This window comes from Chelonoidis abingdonii, chromosome 6 (assembly GCF_003597395.2).
Source record: "Chelonoidis abingdonii isolate Lonesome George chromosome 6, CheloAbing_2.0, whole genome shotgun sequence".
Taxonomy (NCBI): Eukaryota; Metazoa; Chordata; order Testudines; family Testudinidae; genus Chelonoidis; species Chelonoidis abingdonii.
In genome coordinates this window covers 42,146,044-42,168,489 of record NC_133774.1, presented here as the reverse complement: position 1 = coordinate 42,168,489, position 22,446 = coordinate 42,146,044, and the positions used below count along the sequence as shown (strand labels likewise).

Sequence of the window (22,446 nt, the reverse complement as noted above, 5' to 3'; positions counted from 1 at the left end):
GCATATGATACCTTACATGACAACTTTTAGATACAGATTATGACAGTGAGTTGGGGCAATGAACGTGTAAGGCCAGATGAGAGTTATGATATGGTGTACCCTCTGCCAGTTGGCACTGGGTCACAGGGGGCTGATGGAAATCTGGCATCTCTGGGGCTAGAGTGGAGTTAAGGTTGTGGAGTATGGTCTGGGGCCCTTGATAGTTGTGGTAATGGTAAGGTGTGATCCTCTCATATTCTTGCTTTTGTGGTTTCTGTGTTACATTACGAGTATATGTCTGTGAATGTGTTGTGTACTCCAAGCCTATGTGCTTCATAAAGAAATTTTTGTGTATTAATTTCCTAGTTTTTAAAAATGTTTAATGGTGAGAAGTAGGGGACAATGGGGGTGCAGGAGAGGACTTGTGGAGGGTAAAAGTGCAACTGCTAACCAAAAGTTTGTCACCAGCTGAGCATGAAACCTCATATATGAGCAAATGTGCACCAGCTGCTAAAAATCTCATTAGGTCTCTCGCATTATGGTGTTGTTTAATGCAGTTATATCTGTTTGAAAGAATAACTATGGGCATTTAGTACTAAATCATCCACAGTATAGATTCAGACCCAGAATAAAGAGTTGACATGCCACTGTGTGTTATGACAAACTTGATATTGCAATGCTTCTAGTCCCTTTGGGTTTCCACGCAGAGTACAAAAACAATTAAGAATGCTAGCACAAAAAAAGATAGTTGTGTTAATTATAACTCCCCTCCCCCCAAAATATCTACTGCTTCCCAAAAACAGAATTAAAAGAGAAACATAAAATTGGTTGAAAAAAATATTCAAATTTAATTCCACCCAATATCTGTTGACACAACTGAAAAATATTATAAACAACTTCAGATTTTATTGCAAATTTTATTGTAATAACCTCATAGATAAAAATACATTCCAGAACAAGACCATGTGCTTAAGAATTAAACTGCTCACAAAAGGATCTACTCCAGTTCCCACTGAAGTCAATAGGATTTTTGTGACAACATTTCAATGGAAGCATACTTGAGACTGTAATAATGAACTAACATTTTCAAAGGAAAGATGCAATAGAGAAAAGCAACTACAACCATTCTACCCTTTCTGCGTCTTTCTGAAGGAGAAACAGCTTTATATAAAAATCTGAAACACTAAGTCCATCTCCTTTATTATCTGATTAATTCATTACTCTTTGCAATTAATAGCATTAACCAAAGCAACAGTATAGACAACATAAACTGTTCGACTAATATGTATATGCACCTTAGAAATGTTATATAAAATAATTTTTATACTAAATTTAGAAGAGTTTATCCATCCACCCACAATTATCAACTTTTGTAACTGTACAGAAGGAGAAGGCAATACTACATTTGACTGTCTCCCTTCCTGTTTCATCTTTCAGAATAAACCTATGATAAAATGCTACTAGAAATTTTCTATATAAGTTTACTTTCACTTAATTGGAGTTATCTGGAATAGATTTCTTATGTGTGAGTACATTTTGAAATACTAGCTAATTGATATATTCATCTGAGAAACACCCTACTTACATTCTTAAATCTGATTTAATACTTTCCCCCCAAAAATCCTGTTTCACATTTTAAACTAGCACCAAGTTAGTTAAATTAGCTAAAGCAATTATTTCATGATACATCCTTTCAGTCTAACGCTTTTTGACCTCAGGAAGGGCAAATATATTTTGGCTGAAAAGGTGCTTCACATCCCTTCTCTTCAATGAGCCAAGAACAGTTGATTTGCAAGTTTAAAAAACCAAAAGCTACAACTTGAGTTCTGGCATAGTTGAGAAACATGTTTTAAGTTTGCTGAGAATTTTATTGTGCCATGAGTTTTAATAAAACCTCTAAAGTTTTAATGGTAGTGGGGGGGACATTATGCCTAATGATCATCTATCAATAGTACAAGACAAGCTATTGTAATTAGAAGTGAAATAATGGCATACATTAATTTTTCTTTTGCCCACAACTACACTGATGGCGAATTTCAATTATTACACTTCCCACTACCCTTTAGAGCAATATTAAAAGAAAGTGACCAAATCCATTCAGTCAACATAGTTTTAGCTGTACAGGTATTTTAACTGCAAAAAAATCCTCAAAGGGATGTCTAATCTTTAGAAGTTACTTTATGCAGCTTGAGGAAAAGTAAATGCTAGGAGCCAATGTGCTGCTGGAGGTGCCAACGTTCAGATGAGCTACAAGTCTGAGGCCTTGCTCATTTCTGGCCTTGAGTCAGCAAAATACTTAAGCACATGCTTAATGGGCAGTCCCATTACAGTTACTCAATTCCACCTAGCAATCTGATGGACTGGTATTAGCTAAACTGAAAGAACCACCAGCAGCAGCTCCTGAGGTTACCAGTGCAAATGCTGAAGTTAATGGGACTACTCATGCTTAAGTGCTTTCCTGGATCAGAACCAGAGTTCTCAGTAGCTTACAGGACTGAGTCCTTAGAAATTAAACACTCTCCTGTACTTCTCAAACACAGGTGTTTTAGCCACTGTGTCCTATCTTTGTGTACTGACATTTTACTACAGTATCAGAAATCCCTCCAGTGGCATCAGATGGAGAAGTTGTTCCATTGCCCCTGCTTTAAAAAATGTTTTGTAGTGTGGCTAGCATTAAATGGTGGTTGCATCCCACCTCAAAAGTGGCTGCATTTCAAAACTGAGTGATTGATCCCTATATATCCCTTAAAGTGCGTTGGGATCCTTCCACATGAAAGGTGCTAATAATTAACTTCGAGACACACACACTGTCTGTGCTGGAGGATCCTCCCTCCATCATCCCTCTTTTACACGTGAGGAAACTGAGGCACCAGTAGATGATGTGACCTGCTTAAGGTTGCAAAGTACAGAGCCAAAAACCGAACTCAGTTCAGACCATGCTACAGCCCCCTCAGCAGTAACTCCTCAAAACAAATCTTGATGCTTCATTTCTATATACTGGTGATTTTACAAATTATGGGTAGAAACTCTGGCCCCACTGAAATCAATGCCAAAACTCCCACTGACTTCAATGTAGCCAGGATTTCACTTTATGTTTTCAGCAAAGCGCAAGTCTTTGATGCCTATATCACAAGCATCCAGTAATTAGATCATAAGCCCCATGTCATGTTTGGTGCAGGCTAATACAAGTCTGAATCATAAAAACTCCAGACCACATAAAGAAAGATCTGCATTCATTACTTCAAACCATTTCTATTTACATTGTCTTTGTTTGCATGATGCATCAGTTTTACTAAGCAAACAATGCAGTCCCCTAAAAAGGAAAGAAAAAATAACAAAGAAAACAGAAAACAATGAATCCTATGACCCAGTTAACAGAATAAATGTAGATTATCACCATGTCCATGTCAAACCACCATCCACGGCTATCATCCTCAAAATCCATGTAGTCCATTCTGTGAGCAGCATGTGGGAAGTGCCTTCTTGCTACAGGATCTGTATGCCTTTGGAAACCTGCTGGAAAACAGATCATGTCACTTCAGTCCACTTATTCTTTTAAAAAAATATTTTAAGTGAATACAATGCTTATGAAAGGAGCTGGATTGAGAGCATCAGAAATGAATAGCCTCTGTCTGAAGAGCAAATGCAGAATAGAAGCAGCACATCTCACCACCAGTGTACATCCCTTTTTCTTGGAGAGAACTATGATGGATCTCAGGGCACCCAAGACTCTGAGTCACTTTTTCACCCACTGTCGCTAATGAGAGGCATCTTATGGTAGCGGGGCATTCCTGACGCTGCCAGCCCTTCAGCCACTTAAGCATTCTCCTGTAGGCTTATGCCAGCCCTGTCTTTGCCTTGTAGGTTAACAAATAGGTGTAGCTCAATCACAGAATCCCTTTGAATCATTTCCCTGTGATATCCAGCCCCAGAGATTAGCTACCCACAGCAATTTCAAATCCTTTATCCCCAAAGGTGCAGGGCATATCAGTTTAAGTTTTATCTTAACCCACTACTCCTGTAAACCACATAGCCCTTGTGAGTATTTATAATAAAACAGAAGATTTTTTTTAAGAAAGAATAAAAATTTTACTATAAATAAAGAGTGGTGAAAGCAAGTGGTTACAATACAAAAAAAAATCATAAAACACAAATCTGAATCTAAGCTTATCAATAGTTATTTTTCCTACCCAATAAAGGAGATTAACCCCCAGGGCCGCCGGGGGGGGGCAAGTGAGGCAATTTGCCCCAGGCCCCACAGGGGCCCCCACGAGAGTTTTTCGGGGCCCCTGTAGCGGGGTCCTTCACGCGCTCCGAGGGCCCTGGAAAACTCTCGTGGGGCCCAGGCCCCCGGAGCTGCTTCTGCTCCGTGTCTTCAGCGGCAATTTGGTGGCAGGGGGTCCTTCCACCCCGAGACCCGCCGCTGAAGTGCTCCGAAGACCTGTGGCAGGAGATCCTTCCGCTCCGGGACCCGCTGCCGAAGTGCCAGGTCTTCAACCCCCACCGCTGAAGACCCCAAGCCCCCTAATCCTCTGGGCGGCCCTCTTAACCCCCAAAAGTACAGTCCATTGCAGACCCAGGAGCCAAAGATTTATGAAAGCACTCCCCTCTGCCAGGGGTTTTCCCCTCATTAAATGGATGTAGAATGTCTTTCCCTAAACTCTGTTATACTGTAACAGTTTTGCCTCTATTCACAAGCAGGACAAAATTTGACCATTTAGTCCTATTCTTTTTCTCCTGATGCTTAGCCAGAGTTTGATCCATGAGAATACTTTGCTTCTCAAATCAAAACTACCCAGTTTGTTCAGTAATCTCTTGAAAAGAACTTTCTGAAAGCCCCTTTGAAAGTCCAAATAAATCAAATCAACTGATTTTTCCTATATCCACTGTTTTACTGATTCATTCAAAAAGTGCTAGTCTGCTAGTGATGCACAAATTTCCTTTGTAGAATCTGTTCGGGTTAGACCTTATATAATAATCAACGAAACAGAATTATTAAACATCTAGAAGTATAACTGACTAATTTACCATGGATAGATAAGGTTTACCAGTCTGTAAACCCCCCTAACAGTTTAACTCCATGCATTTTAAGAGATTATGGGTGAAATTCTGACTCCAATGCAGTGAATGTCAAAACTCCCATTGACTTCATAAAGGATACAATTGCAACCTATAATTTAAAAAAATGCCAAGCTACTGTGGGAGAGAAAAAATTATTCTATGGATTTGTACTGGGAGGCTATTTTAGGCCCCAATCCTGCAAAGATTTACATATACTCATTTAAGAAATTAAGTAGCCCTATTGAAATCCACGAGGTTACTCACATGTTTAAAGGTAAGCAGAGGCTTACGTTTTTGCAGGGCATGGGCTTTGCTTATGTTTACATTTGGAAAACATTACCTTTACTTATTGAAAAATAGTGGAGTCTTGTTTACAACTTTTCCTGACATGACAAAGATGTGATTTAATAAAAACCACATCTTGATTCAAAACTTGTATTTCAAATCTAGTTTTGACATTTAGAAGCACATTGTTATCTGCTTCTCTTTTATAACATTTGTTAAACATCATTTCCAAATATAAATCTGGATTTCTTTGATCTGATTTCCATTTTTTGAATGAATTTGCAATTGATGTTAAGTTCTATCACCAGTGTTATAACTATGTGCTTTTATACATAAATCCTCAGTGTATATTATCCTCTCCAGAGGGTTCTAATCAAGATTGCTGTGTGTGATTTGCTTTTATTTCTTTCCACTCTTATAGTAAATACAACCCAAAATGTTAGAAGGCTATTTTTGCATCAACAATTTTGAATAATCTTGTAATCAAAGTATAATTATGCAAACATTTAGTGACATTAGTTATGACTGGGTAGTTGCTCGAGCCTAAAAGATTTAGAGAAATATAATCCCTGATTTGTATCTCTATGTGATTTACTTTAAGCAACCTGCATTAAATTTATCCTGGATTAGACTTTATAATGTAATCATTCTGCAGTCAAGAACAGCAATTTTAATATAGGAAACTACTGCTATTCTATAATTGTTCTTGCTGTAGAAACCCACAGAAATGCTTCTGATACTGCATTGAGAATATATACAACCAGATCCTGCTCACTTTATCCACGAGTAATCCCACTGATTTCCACGAGCAAAGCAATCAGGATTTGACACCCAACATATGGAATAGATTTTAATTCCCTATTATTTGGATGGTTCTCCAAGCTAGTGTACTAAAAATAGCAGTGTGGACTTTGCAACTTGGGCAGTAGCTCCGGCTCTCAAACCCATTCTATCCTCTGAGTCTAATCTCGGGCATCTAGCCTGAGTCTGTGCCAGAGGCACAATGTCCACACTGCTATTTTTAGCACATCCACTAGCTATTCTGAGCCACACTAGCACAATTTGTCTACCTCCACTGTGAGACTCGCTCCCAGCTGCAGTGTAGACATACCCTAACTTACCATCTGTTAATCAATTAAGATTTAGTTGAAAGTGGCCATAGTACAACTAGGCTAAAAGCTAAATCCTTGCTCTCAACATGTACTAGTAAAGAACAAAAAATGTTCCTTTGCCCTGAAATACACTGAAAACCTACTTGGATATGTTTAATTTATAGAAATTGGGGGCTACATTTTTCCACACTACATCATTATGAAAAATATTACTGCAAAATCATTTAATCCAGACTGTGCTTGTTGTCTCCTTTAGAAGAGTGATTTTAGGTGAGTAATTTCTGATAGGAAAAGGCCATTTGGGCCATCTTAAAAAAATTAGTGTGTTGACAATCACTGCATAATTAGGGTTGCAAATGAGTTCTAAATATAAGTCTCTGATTCTGGCAATCCCTCTAAACTATGTAAAAAAGTAATTTGTCTCAAAACTTGTAGACTCTTCTACTAAATTTTCATGATATGGGCAAGGGTTCCTGAATTATGTCAACCTAAAAATAGGGAAATTTATTGGTGTTCAAAAACACTTAACAGATTTTGCTTCTTTGGAACAAGCACCCCTCCCAAAACCATCCCATCCAAAAAGCGCCCCCCCCACCCCCCGGAAGAAAACTAGAGAAGTGAAAAGACTATAAAGTCTAGTTTACTAGACCCATCCAGCTACGATCTAGGGTATAATATTCAAAATTGCTTCAGGCACATAGGAGCCTAAATCCCTTTGACCTTCAATCAGAATTAAGCTCCTAGGTGCCTGAATCATTTTGAAAATGCGACGAAAGCACTAAGTACTTGTGAAATTTTCTCTTTTGGTGTCCAGCTCCAAAATTTAGTTGACTGAAATCTAATTTCAAAAGTTCATAACTTTGGATTATTTGAACATAGCTCAGCAATTTCAGCCTGACAATGTCACATTACTGTATAAAATGTCACATTACTGGTGGAGATCTAAACCTGAAAGAAAAAATACAAATGAAGTCCCTTTTCCTTGCCCAGATAGAACTCAAAGCATAAGTGATTGCAAGGGAGGCTGGTCAAACAGAGAAAAAAGAATCTTTCTGCCCAAAGGGCCATGGGGGGTTCTTTCCTCCTACAGACTTCAAGATTTCCAAAGGAAGGAGGAAAAACTCCCTGATTACTTCCTCTGGCCTCCTGCTCTCATCCAACCCCACTTTCTACAAGTCACCTGAGGTCTGTAGGATTAGTGCCCTGATCCTGCAAACTTTAGGGGAGGGCTGGAGTGAGCAGAAAGCCCGGGAGAAGGTGATCAGGGTGGCCTTCTCCTCCGTCTAAATGTGAACCTATCAAGGTGTGAATGAGAGAAGAATCTTCAGTTACCTTTAGGAAGCTCATTTGGGGCCACTTCTAATGCTCATAAGCCTCAAGAAGGCTATAGGAACCACCTTCAACCATACTGGCCTTTGTAGGGTCGCAAGTCTCTACTGAAACCATGTCTGTTCATTTGGGGCTGAAGGGACTGTGCTGTATGTTGGCATGTGGGAGTCCAAAGAACCATACTATGGCTGACACCCTGTTCTCCATCCCTCTCCATCTAACTCCTCTGAAAGCTCATGAAGGTGCATTGTGGGGAACCAATGACCTTCCTAATTTAAATATACACATTTGAAGAAAACATAGTACAGCACTCTAAATTAGAAAATATCAAAGTTAAGGTTGTCTGTGAAATCTTAACTCTGCTCCCTTGTATGTATGCATTTTGATACAGTTTTAGGCAGGGGTCCTATTTTATCCACAGGACCCCTGCCTCATTCACTGTGGGACTGACTTTCAAGTGCTGATATTAAAAAAAAAAAAGTTAAAGAAAGATTTCTATCATGTGTTCTTAGTAGCATACCACAGCAACTGTTATTTATTAGACAGCAGTAGAACTTTCTGTCCTGCCTATTATGCATATTCTGAGGCGACCCTGCAAGAAGAACCTCTGTGTGGAGAGGAGACATGCTTCATTGAGAGTCCCGTTTTATGAACTGAGTGAAGCAGATTTGTGATCCTGACCTTGTTCAACTGTAGCTTTTCCATGTTGTATGGAACGAGGCAGGGTTTCTTTTGAGTTCAGCAGAAAGTTGGAGAGCTCCAAAAGGAGCCTTGTTTCATTCCATAAACATCCTCTCAAATCATGATCTTCAAGCACCTGTAGCTTAAAACAAGTTTTACTCAACTTTCATAAATATGCCAGCACAATCAGACATTGAACGAGAATTTCCACCCAAATCACAAGAATAAGCGTGCAGAGTGCCACTGGAACATTGGCAGATTCAGTAAAAACCTGTTCCTGTGTAACAGAAACAAGTCCATGTGCAAAGTAGGCTTTTTAGCCCTCATAAGTCACAGAAATCAAAAAGGATTTTCACAAAGCACAGAAAAAAGGCACATCTGTTACATATATCCCTGCCAAATTTCAAGTTTCTACAACCTCATTCTGAAGATCTAGCGGTAGTCAAAATGAAGTTGCAAACAATAATACATTTTTTTCTTCATTTTTAATATGGCTGAACCCATTTTGCTCCAGCTTAAAAGAAATAAGTCACTCTGAGCTGAGGAAAATTTCAGTTAAAAAACAGAAAAGTCTGACAGAATAATATACAATTGAAAAAGAATACTTATATTGGACATGCTTGTGCAACACTGGAATAATGAAGTTAACATGAAAGAGTGCAGTGATTCTCCCAATTAAAACTACACCTACCAGCAGGGTGAAATGCAAGGCACTGATGTGGTGATATTAGGTAATACTACCACTCTTTGGTTTATTGCTATTTTATAATTGCTCTTTAAAAAAAATTTTTAATGGAGAAATTCCTCAGAATAGTCTGTTGGTTTCACTAATTTCACTATGAAATTACATTTATAAAAACATCATTAAGAGCCTTACAGAATGATTGTAACAAGCATTTACTTTTTATATCACTTGCTATTTTTCTGACAGTAAAATATCACCCATTTTGTTTTGTACATTACATTTGTGTCTTGTATGAATGAAAACACACACTCACTGTTAGCAATGGAGAATTTGTAAGCTAAACCCATTGTTTAAAATGAATATTTATTTTAATTAATGTATTTATTGAAATACACAGAGTATCAGGAGTACAGAGTATGGTTTGATATACAGAAATTGAGAGGGGCTGCTGGCAGGGCATGTTCTGAAGGCTTCCAGATGTTGACATTTAATTCTCCCCTTGAATCTGAAAAAGCCTGAATCAAAGAACCATTGGGGATCATTGCAAGACTGATCTTTCCCAGGCATCTAAAAATGGAATGGGGATGGGGAAGAGAATGGTAATTGTCAGAGCAGTGAATTGCCTCTGGTGGGTTATCTTAAATTGTCATAGCATATATTTTTAAGTTATGACAATGGCACCTACACCATATGGATGTGTACCCCTTTTAGCATTTCTATAAATCAAAATCAGTCAAATAAAATTCTGATAATTCTTTTGCACATCAATTAATTATTGTATCATAAAGTCAATATTAACACTATTGGCCCAACCATACCCCTTTGAAACTAATGAGTGTTTTGCCATTGTTTACGCTGACAGCAGTATCAAGTCCTGTCCATAGTTGATCTGGCTCAGTCCAGAGCCCAGTACCTGGCCCTACTAGCTGGACAGATGCCTGCGGGTATGAAGATCTGGAATCCTCCTCCCAGTCTGGCAGGTGAGAGATCAGCTGAAGAGTCACTTCATGGAGGCTACTTTAAGCAAATGGGTAGAGTAGCCGTCTTGGAGATTTACGTAGTCCTCAAAGGAGTGGGAGGATGGGTGGATCTGTGCAGTGGTGGATTCACTGCCCCTCCTACAATCTGCCCATGCCCAGTCCCTGCTTGGTCACCCACCTATCCAGCCCACCCCCCTTCTATAGCAGAATTACAGCAGGTCGGCCACAAGGAGTCTGGCAGAGTCACAGAGAATATGCTGGATGTCAATCTATTATTATTTGATTAACTTTCATATGGGCTGAAAAAGTTATTTTTTCTGCTTATACATATTACTATTACTCATTTGCAAATTCAGTTGAGCTCCATTAACATGCAGGTTGTCAGACATCCTTAAATAATCTCCAAATTGACTTCTGATAGTCATGTGTTTCATCAGGATTTGAGCAGTAGTGATACCAAATGATGGACATTCTGTTGGGCTTATATCATTTATACCTGCTTTTCCAATCACTCTGATTCTGTAGGAGTGCCAAATATCCATTACGTTCTACATAGTTATAGCTCATTCATTGAGACCCTGTCATAAGGCAATTAACATAACAATGGAAAGAAAATCAAATTAGAGTCAAAATTGTGGTATAACCTTTAATTTATCATAAAGCTATTGCTAAAATGATTGATATTGATTTGATTCTTTGGACATTACAAGAAAAGAGGTAATAAGGCAACTTAGAGAAATTTAGTCCCCAGATATCAGCTAATAGGAAAAACATTGATTCTTATCAAGTAACATAACTACTGGTAGCTCCATAGCAATCTTGTATTTTCTCGCTGTTTTATACAGCCCACAGAACTGTGAAATCAGAATCTATATAATTATATTGGAAAATGCTTAATGTTTTAAAATAAAAAAGTAAAGTATCGGATTACAGTGGCAGGATCCCAACAAAAGCAGTCAGCAGCAAGGGCAGGGGCAAACCTGAGACTGGGACTAGAAGAAGAGTTCATAGTAAGGTTCAAAGCCTGTGTCAATAACCAGGGTCAAAGTCCAAGTCTGGAAACAAAGTCCAAATCAAGATGAGGTCAAAGCCAGGAATTGAGGAGCAGGAAGGGTCATGGTAACTACAAGATATCCACACTGTTGCCTGAACACTTCCTGGGTGCTCTTTGGGTTTATATAGGGCAGGGAGCCAATCAGGAGCCTTGAGGCTGTTGTGTGTCAAACCCTTGGGTAGAACTTCCCATGGTCTGTGTCCACAGCAGGTCATGGGAATGAAGCACAAACAGGTTACAGTTACTGTTGAATGGCAGCCTGGTGATACAAGTTACCTGTAGTCTTGCAGTCCTGGGCTCTGGACCCTAAGGGCCTTATGTATTGTTTACATACAAATCTTATCATTAACTTCTTGCTCCAATAAAGTTATTTCTTATACATACAGTAGTTATTTCACATTGTAACTTCCAATACTTTTCCTTGAGATTTTACAAAGGATCACCAATATTTCTTTTGTAGTGGCTCCTACAATCCTTAACATTTATAAAATTACAATGAGTTCCAGCATAGGTTTCCAAGTTTTAAACGCTAAAAGGCAAAACATATTAAAAAAAAAAACAAAATGCTTTTTTGAGTTCAGCATTCTTTTTAGCCTTTCACTGTTAAGTGCACAGCCAAATTCCTAGGCAATTTACACCTCTCATAAGTAATATATAGGCCTTCAAAATAGCCTTCCACCATTGTTCATCTGAAGTCTTTTGCTCTTTGAAATATTGCAAGATTAATTTAATGTAATTTAATTCAAAATTACAAACTTTTACAGCTGCCACAGAAAACTGGCAGCCTTAGTTTGGACAGGAAATGAAGGTGAGATTTTCAGTGTAAATAAGATGAACTGCTATTCAATAAGCTTTATTCTTCTATTTATAAGTTAGGTATTTGCACACTAACTCTTGCTATCTTTAATTTGAGTTTATAGACTTACATTCCATGGACCTCAATAGAATGCTTTTGTCTGTTTTGTTGTATTCCAAACAAAGCAGCAATAATATTCTGAACATTAAATAGATAACCAAATATAAATAAGTGACAGTAATACCACATGCTGTTTTATGGAGTAATAACTTGGCCCTCGCTGATTAAAATACAACCCAGAAAGCTGAATAGTGTATCTTAATGAGGGATCAGATTGGTAAAGAATATAGTGAAGGACAGAGATTCTGTAGTGCATGACCTTACAGAACCTTCTGGAGTGCATGAATTTACAAAACCATGTAAAACTTATGCAGGTGGTTTGCATGTACACTCTTAATCTAGCATTATTAATGTCAACATGTAGCAGGGTGGACTCCTGCTCTGGGAGAGAAGGGGTTAAAACAGCCCTGGCAAGGGCCCATAGCTGGAGCCAGAAGTCTGGGCTGATGGCGGGAGTGGCTGCAGCTGGGGGCCACGCCCTAAACTGAGCAACAAGGCTGTATAAGGCGGCCAGGGAAGCCAGAAGCAGAGTCATCTTCTGGCTGTAGAGAGAGAAGAGCCTAGCTGCTGGGAACTAGACAAGGTACCTAGTGTGGAGCAGGGCTGGGGAAAGGCAGCGGAGCTGGGGAGCTCCTGCCTGGAAAGCCCCAGGCTGTGGCCTAGGATTAGGCCAAGAGGTACTGGAGTTGCAGGGTACAACCCAGGGGTAGGACAAGGCAGCAGGTACAAACCCCTTTGCTGATGATGAGTGGATGATACTGCAGTCTGCACCAGGGCGTGGGGCTAGACAATGACTGGCAGTAGCCAATACTGAAGCAAAGTGGGGATAGAGGGTGGAGGGTTCCCAGGGAGGGGAAACCCTAAGGAAAAGGGGTTGCTGCCAGGGGGCAGAACCCCATGTAAAAGGGCACCGGGTCCAGGGAGTGACACGGGGGTCAGCTGGGATAGGTGGATTACTGGCCTGCAGAGGGTGCTCTGAGCTGGAATATTGAGCTAATTCCCAAAGTGACCAGCAGGAGGCGCTGCAGGGGTAAGCGCACCTGTTAACACAACAAAAAAGTTGTTTGCTATTTTTTCAGTGCACCACATTGACCAGTTTCATTAAAAATATTTAGCCCATACTAGAAAGTGGCTGTACACAGTTCCTCCCCACATTCATAATGTAAAGCTAGCAATAATGTGTTTTTCTGTCTCAGTCTTTCTTCCCTTGGACATAAGCACATGAAAGAAGAACTGAGGGTTGTGAGGGGAGATTTGCTAGAATACCCATACTTTCTCCATCCAGACAGTATTAATTCTATAATTAATACTTTAAGAGACATGAGCTTATTGGCTTCTCTGCATCTAGGAATGCATGCTAAAATAGGGGTAATTGAATTTTACACTTCAGGATGCAACATAGAATTCCATCCTGAGTCCTGCAATAACTGACACCCTCTTGCTAGGCACATGATTGTCCAACTAGCAACAGGTGCATTGTGTGATGGGTTTGGGTTTTTCTTCCTTCTTCTGAAGTATACGGTATTGACTGCCCTAAGGCAGCATACCAGATGTTAATTGTATGGCAAATCCTATTTTCCTCTTCTAAAACCACAAAACATTACCAGTTAAGGTTGTTAAGTAACAATAATATAAATTATGTATCACAGTTTACAAAATCCAAATACTTAAAACAAATAAATGAACACGCAAGGATGCCATACAGTAGGTCGCTCTGCACACATAGGGCTAGATAAAACTTTTAGTCTTAGCTCTGTTTAGGGGGCATAGAGCTGGGGCATATCAGGGGCACCACCAGAAGTTAGTTCCTACCCTGCTCCCCTCACTCTGTGAGGGAAATAAGTTGCCTCACTCCTTTTCAAGGTGCAGCTTATATTCCCCTGTGGAGGGGATCATGAAGGTCTGGCTCCTCTTACTCCCTGCCCGTCTGCAGCCCCTGCCATTGCTCCTGCACTTAGGACAATCCAAGCAGCTCAGAGAGAAGCTACTTACTCGCCCTGAAGCACAAAATCACTAAAGCTAAGCTACTATTAATACTAAACTAAGAATAAAGCAATACAACTATCAAATAAAACTCAAATCAACAAGTTAGCATCAATACTGAACTGGAATTAAATGAAATTAGTTAAATCATCAGAGGAATACAACAAATAATCCATCCTTCTAAATTCTAAAAAAAGAGATCTAAGAGGTGGCTGCCTGTTTGGCTATAAACTCCAATTAAACAGTTTTACTGAGTCAATCAAATTTATAACTTAGAGCTGGTTAAATATTTTCATACTGATATCAAATCATCATCTAATGTTTGAACCACAACCTCACAGCCAAATAAAAAGCCTCCTTCTTAGACTTCAGTTCTTATGTGGGGGCTACCCCTTTCCCCCCATTCACCCAACAGAGATTCTAATACAGGCCATAAAACAACACTGAGAATTGGAAGTTTGACAATGCTGGTTTAGCAGTATACAGCTGACAACTTTAAAGTTCTTAGGACATTTAAAGGAACAATACAAATCACACTTTAAGGAGTATCTTTATGAGACTATCTTTTAAGGCTTTTTACATTTGGGGAAGTTTCTTTCTGGCACTTTCTTCATGTACACTTTACCGGTGCTCATGCACACATACATACAATCACACTTTCACATTCGAAAAATAAAAAGCCTGTGCCATCTCTCAGCTAATAAAATAAAAAAAAAGACAAACAGAAGAAAAGGAAAAACAGGATATTTAAGATATAACAGTGGAACTCTTCAGCTATCCCAGTGTTCTGGAGTCTCATGAAATTGGAACTGGAACTTTAGTCAATCAGCCAGACAGTGTTGCTGCTAGAACAGCATTAGTCATGAGTGGGCTTTCTTTAAGTGCTGAGACAGTTGAAAGGCTGCAGAAGCCTATTCATTAATGTCATGACTTCTCCCTGAAGTGATCAGTCTTGGGCAGGAGTGCTAGAACAATTTGTATAGTGGGGGTGCTGAGAGCCATTGAACCAAACTATAAACTCTGTATATGATGGAAACCACTTCAAGCCAGGGGATGCGACAGCACGGCCCTCTCAATTCCAGCACCTATGGTCTTGGAGTTCTGGAACTTCAGTCTTCCCTTGGATGACTTGCTGACCCAAAAGATGAGGCTTCTTGGCCTAATCCTTGAGTCTTCTGATTTTTGAGCTTTGCTCACTCCATTTAGCAGTGCTGCCCTCTAAAGGCTTTAGAGAAATGAGGTGCAAAGTCTACCTTGGAGGCATGTAACTTGGTCCAAACATGCTTGAATTTAGGTCATCCTTACCCAATGTCCTGCTTAAGCCAGTATATTTAAAAATATTTGTTTAAATACCAGAGACTGTAAGTATGGGATCCCCCTAAAATATCAAAAACACAAAATACAAGACCACTTTTTGAATAAGCTGATAGGGTCTTGTCTGAGTAAAAAGATCTTGAGAGGACATAAAATCACCAGTTTATGGAAAGTTTGACCAAAATCCTATAAATATAAATTGAAAAGATTTGGCAACATCCAGCCACTCAGCATTTATTTATCAGCAAAATTAAAATTAAATTTGAACATTTTATGACCAGATGTTACCATTCTTGCAAACAAGACAACATAGTAATCTTTATATATTTAGGAGCAAGGCCATAAAGCAAACAGCTTATCTTGCAAAACTTTCAATTTGATAGAAAAAAAATTATTGTAAAGCTTATCAAGACAGAACTCATTTAAAACAAAAACAATTAAAATTTTAAAATGTCTGTATCACCAGATACCCTATTTCCCTTTCATATTGTTGATAAGCCTTAATCCCTATCCCACCAGGCTTGTAACCTGATTGTCATCTTTGACTCTCCCAACCTTTGTTTTGCAAATCCAGATCATGTCTAATGTTGTCACTTTTTCCTCTAAACGTATCTAAGATTCAGACTTTTCTCTCCATCCACACAGCTAAAATGCTAACCTAAATCCTCATTATGTCCTGACTTTACTTTTGGGGTATGTCTGCACTACCCACTGGATCAGCGGGTAGCGATCAATCTATCACGGACCGATTTATCATGTGTAGTGTAGATGCGATAAATCGATCCCCAATCGCTCTCCTGTCGACCGCTGAACTCCAGCAGTTCAAGAGGCGGAAGCAAAGTCGACGGGGGAGTGGTGGCCATTGATCCAATGCCATGAGGACGCAAAGTACGTAATTTTAATTGGATCTAAGATACGTCGACTTCAGCTACGCTATTCTTGTAGCTGAAGTTGCGCATCTTAGATCGATCCGCACCCCCAGTGTAGATCAGGCCGTAGTCTCAGCATTTATGGCTTCCATGAATGACATACATATTCCTGCTCCAGCTTGTTCAAAATCCAATTGTTAAATTCAGCTTCCTTGCTCATCATTGTAATCATGTCATCTCATTCTCCAAATGCCTCCACCGGTTTCTCCTTTCCTACTGCATCAAATTCAAGCTTTTTGTTCTCATTTTCTCCAATGTAATTGTTCTCCAATCAATTACACTACTGTTAAAAATTCACACCTTATTTACAGTCTGAATTTGTCAAGTTTCATCTTTCAACTACAGGATCAGGTTATACCCTTCTCTGCTAGATCAAACAGCCCATTATTAAATACTTCTTTCCCCATGTTGATACTTACAATCAAGTTAATCTTTAACCTTTTCTTTGTTAAGCTGAATAGATTGAGCTCTTTGAAACTATCACTGTAAGGGATGTTTTCAAATCCTTTAATCATTCTCATGGCTTTTCTCTCAACCCTCTCCAATTTATTAACATCTGTCTTGTGGACACCAGAACTGGACCTAGTATTCCAACTGCAGTCACATCAGTGCCAGATATAGAAGTAATATAATCTATCTACTCCCACTTGAGGTTCTCCTGTTTATTCACCCAAAAACTGGATTAGCCCCTTTGGCCACAGCATCGTACTGGGAGCTCATGTTCAACTGATTATCTTCCACAACTCCCAAATCTTTTTTAGAGTCACTGCTTCCCATCCTATAAGTATGGCCTACATTCTTTATTTTAAATGTACGCATCTAGAAACGTATATTGTTTGCTTTTACCCAAGCAATCCAGATTACTCTGAATCAGTGAGTAATCATCATTGATTACTGAATCATCATTATTTAGCACTGCCCCAATTTTTGTGTTATCTGCAAACTAATGACAATTTTCTGTTTTCTTCCAGGTCATTGATAAAAATAAGTAGAATAGGGCTAAGAACTGATCCCTGTGGGACCCCACTGGAAACACATCCGCTCAATGAGGATTCCACATTTAAAATTACATTTTGAGACCTATTAGTTAGCCAGTTTTAATCCATTTAATGGGCCATGTTAATTTTATCATTCTAATTTTTTAATCGAAATGTTGTACCAAGTCAAAAGTCTTAGTTCTAAGTATAATACATCAACATTACTTTCATCAACCAAACCTGTCATCTTCTCAAACAAGAAATCAAGTTAGTTTGACAGGACCTATTTTCTATAAACCCATGTTTATTTGCATTAATTATATTACCCTCATTTAATTCTTTATCAATCAAGTCCCGTATTAGCTACTCCATTATCTTGCCAGGGATTGATGTCAGGCTGCCAGGAGTCATCCTGGGCCATTCCATTCATTAAGCCTTTCTAAAAATTGACATAACATTAGCTTTTATCTTCTGTCCCCTATACCTATGAAGGTGAAAGGTTCTGTCCTTAAACTGACCTTGAGGGTCTGCAATACTTAGGAATGCCTGTTACTAAGTATTGCACTGTACTTGATTATCCCCTGTACCGCTACATCCGTGAGAATCCAGATGTCCTGTAAAAGAACCCCTCAAAACGAATCAAAGATGCCTATAGAAGTATGCTATAATAAACAACACTGAGTAATTTATAAAGGGTACTTATGATCCAGTTATGCTCTGTCACTGTAGGAAGCATCTACACTATGGTGCTACAATGGTATAGCCGTTGTGCTGCTGTAGTGCCTGGGGCATAGACACGCCCTAAGTGAATTGCTGAATATGCATAGGTTGAGGTGCATTGGCAGCGCTGGAAGGGCAGGGGAGAGGGGTTGGAGTGCACTGGCAGAGCTGTGGGGTGCCATGTGCCCCTTACCTGAGCCCCTAACTTTTCTCCCTTCCCCCACCTCCCATCCCCATTTATCCTGTGACCCATAACACCCCTCACCTTGTTGCAGCCCCAATTTCCCTTTCCCCTACTCCTCCATCCACTAGTGCCCTTCACCCTTCTAAGAAGCATTCAAATGTCTGATTTTTTTCCCCCAAAGACTTTGATTATATTCCTCTCAAAAGGACTCTCAAATTGTAGCAAATTCCAGCTACTCAGTCCAAAACTTCTTTTGTCTTAGGTGAGGGCTTATGATTAACTTATCCTTAGACAAGTCAAATTGAATGGTGAGTTCACAGCCAGCAATCTCAATGACATCTGTGATTCATCCAGTCATTAGTATGTGTCAGACTACATCTACACAGCCCTGAAGTTTGGACTACAGAGCATGAACTGCAGAATGCACTATGGTGCTGTCCAGGTAAATAGTTTGCATTAATGTTGCCTTTTTAAGCAGGACTAAGTTAATGAGAACTTTTAGTTCGTGCCTGCAACATCCACAGTGCAGCGTGGTAGTGTGCGCTGCAATTCACAACTCTGTAGTCCAAATTGCAGAGATGTGCAGACAAGCTCTCAGTTTAACAGTGCAAGCAGAAGATGTAAACCATTTCTTTTGGGGGGGGGGGGGGGGGATGGAGATGTAATCCAGGAACCTCCAATCAAAAGACTCCAAATTTGGATCATTAGTCCTACCCTGAGCTCCCTTAAGGCTCAGCAAATTTAAAAACAATCCAATTAACTGTTTAGATTTTAGAGGACATATAAGAGTAAAGCTTTAAGGCACATAAACTGGCAGGAATGGAAACTCTCTAGCTGTTTTTCTATACTGGCACTTGAACACTGTAAAAAGTGTACATTTCCTTAATACTGATATCAGTTTGGGCCACCCAAAGATTAAATGGTGCCTTGGATAAAATTTGACAGATTGAGACCATGTTGAACTGCAGCACTACAATAGTTTGAGCTCTAGCTCTTCACAAAAAAAAAAAAGAAAAATCTAGAAACTTTTTGAAAAAGGGCTATTTTTCCCAGGGCTTATATCTCCACAAACCCTAGCTCTGACCCCAACGTTGGTCACTAATCCTAACCTGCACCGCATGAGGCGCATCATATTACAAAAGAATCCGACTAAGCAAGCTGATTTTAGAAACTTGCCTATAGGGGTGCTGCCACACCAGCATAATTACCTTGTAGACAGAAAGCAAGTTAATTTTTTATAACAGTGTAATGCTCTAATTCAGCAGTTCTCAAACTGTGGGACAGGACCCCAAAGTGGGTCGTGACCCTGTCTTAATGGGGTCGCCAGGGCTGGCATTATACAAGCTGGGGCCCAGGGCTAAAGCCCAAGCCCCACGACCCGTGGCTGAACCCCTCGGGCTTCGGCCCTGGGTGGCAGGGCCTGATTCCAGGTCCCCCTGCCTGGGACTGAAACGTTTGGGTTTTGGTTCCCCCCATCTAGGGCAGTGGGGCTCGGGCAGGCTCAGGCTTCAGTCTCCCATCCTGGGGTCATGTAGTAATTCTGGTTGTCAGAAGGGGGTTATGGTACAATGAAGTTTGAGAACCCTGATCTAATTGAATATTAGAATACCAGTTAATATAGTATGTAAGTGGATCTGGCTTCGAGTGTTTTATATAGTGTGAGTTCAATTGTCTTCTTGACTACACCTGTGAAGCCTCATTTAATTTAAGGGGCTTATATAAATATAAACAAATGCAGAATTTGGCTTATTACGTCCAATGTATAAAAGTCAATCTAGGCATGTATTTACTTAATTACACTTACCACAATTTAAAAAAATTCTTCTTTAAATATCTTTTTAAGCTCTGGTTTTGCAGAAGCTCTTCAATTTCAGAAAGAGTTACTTTACAATTTCATCTTCAAAAATGAATGCTAGAATATAATCTAATCTCTTGGTTTAGCTCTTACATAACACAAGTGATCTTTCATCAAAACATTTCTGAGTTTATTTTTCAGTAATTGTATACTTATAGTAGAGTTTATGCAGTCCTGTGAAATATTTCAGCACATTTTGAAGTCCCTCTTTAGTATGTACAGTTAGCACATCTGCAAATACAAATGGATATTTTCATATGCAAACTGAATATCAGGGCATTTAATTACTGATTAACACATGCAAATGAGTTATACATTCAAAAGAATTATGTATAAAAGGGAGGCCCTTAAATTTTGTCCCTAGGCTCTAACTAGGCTCCTACCAGTTAAAATTTATATCACACAGCATGACAAATTGGCAAAATCAAAGCATCTGCCAAAACTGTGGGGTGTACTCATTGTTTCCCTTCCTGTTTTTTCCCAGGAGAATGATGTCGCTAAACAAGACAGATTAAGCAAATGCAAGCATGTTTGGTGGAGTGGACTTTGTATGAATAACTTCCTTTGCTTGAACCCTTCTTACTATTTCCATGATCCCGTAGATTTTAATGTTCTATGTATTTAATACAACCTTCAAAAAGATAAGACTTAAAAATATTTTCTTTCAAACGGATTAGGTGTTTTATTAAAATTCATACTCCATCTAAACAATACATCATTTCTTGAACACTGAATGTTTTGAAAGCCCAGACATCTGGGCACCCATATATACAATGCACTCCATTTAAAATATGGTTCATACAGCAATTGGTTGCATTTGACAAAAAGGTTTCCAAAATAAAGAGTATAATAAATATTTTATCTGCTCTAAGAGAAACAATCAGATGTGCTATACTGATGCTTGGAAAAGAAAAGCTAGCAAGGAGTTCTCAGGACCAGAAATAGAAAAGCTACAGTACTGAGAATTTTTGTGTAAAGAAAATAAGAATCTGTGAACATGTTCTTTGCTATTTAGATTCTGAAAGACAACAGTTTAACATTTTTCAGGACAATTCTCAAAGCAATTATGATTTGTACGCTGCCTAGGGATCATCTTAGATCAGTGAATAAATTCAGAAAATAAAATTATTGGTCCAGACTCAAGCCTATAATAATCCTGCACTTTATACAAGTTTTGATCAGTTCGGATAAAATAAATCTTTAGATAAACAAAATCTAAAGTCTGTTCAGCTGTCAAAAGCTTCCTTCTGCTGACATCTAGCCAAATCCATTGTGGACTTACACTCTCATCAGATCTGGCATTCTCTGATGGGAGGCTATTATCTTCAAGGTTCATTTATTCTGACTTCCATACTACTGAAGCTGAACACCACATTTTGGGGTGTTTCTGTCCTGTGGGAAGCCTGTCCTGCATTAAATTAGAAGACAAAAACCAGCTCTGTACTAACTACTACAGCTGCTGGGTATGTAATACCGTCAGTTCTCTGTACACTTCCTCCATAGCCACAAAATGTGTTCTTATACTTAAGCAATGCAGTAAAGTACTGTACTGTAAAAAGAAAGGAACCCTCAGCTTCAAAGGTCTGGACATTCCGGTCACTGCCTACATCACTACTACTTTCTAATCACATCCACCACTACTACCAATCTCACTGCATCTTTTGTTTCCTTCTCTCCTTCTCCTCTAATTTCACCTCCTGCCTGAAATCCTTATCTTAGAAACTCAGACTCTCTTCATTCAACTCCTCCCTTGAAATCCATTTCTTCCACAAAGTGGATGAACGCTGACCTAGTTCAGTATTATGTGGTTACTGCCCCAATTAACAAAAATGTAGTCTAAGCAATAACCATTCTCCAGAGCTTAGGGAGTGCTTGGTTGATCATTGCTTTTTACAGCTTGATCTTGCAAACAGCAATTCTGATAGGTGCCAAGCGTGCCCAACTCCCTCTATGCCCAGCATCTTGCCCAGTGGCATCTTAGACTGCAGTCCCCCAAGGGCAGTGATCTTGTCCTTACTTATTTATGTTCTGTCTGAGCTGAGCATGCAATTGGCACTTAATAAATGAGTGAAATAACATTACCAACTATATGCCCATGTTTGCTCTTTACTGTGTTACAATAACAGGATAAGCCCAGCATAAATATAATATAAAAATAAAAATGGCTGAAAGAGCAGAAGAAAAGAAAGTCATGTGCTTGCTATTTCTTGGTTGTTGTCAGGAGCTTTTTGCCTGTGAGCAATACCAAAGAAGTCCTCCCAAACCATTAAACTTCACAAGTCTACATGCACAATGTTGATGCCCTGGAGCATTTCCTGTTGTTTTCAGTGTCAAAATGATGACCTTGGGTGACCCAGTTTTATAAGTAATAACCTAGAATCCACCTTATTTGACCTGCAAAC

At 39.2% G+C, this 22,446-nt stretch overlaps 1 protein-coding gene across 3 annotated transcripts in view; it reads right to left on the bottom strand.

Annotated features, from left to right (window-relative positions):
- Nucleotides 1-807: 807 nt before the first annotated feature.
- The window catches only part of RNF180 (ring finger protein 180), a 132,626-nt gene continuing 110,987 nt past the window's right edge, over nucleotides 808-22,446 (bottom strand). For 2 of the 3 annotated variants that reach the window (XM_075066975.1, XM_032794814.2), the window contains one exon: nucleotides 808-3,492. In XM_075066975.1, the coding sequence (XP_074923076.1) occupies nucleotides 3,293-3,492 (200 nt within the window). In that variant the 3' untranslated portion in view covers nucleotides 808-3,292. Of the gene's footprint in view, nucleotides 3,496-22,446 lie in introns of all 3 variants that reach the window. The other variant, XM_032794813.2, reaches the window with a different exon arrangement.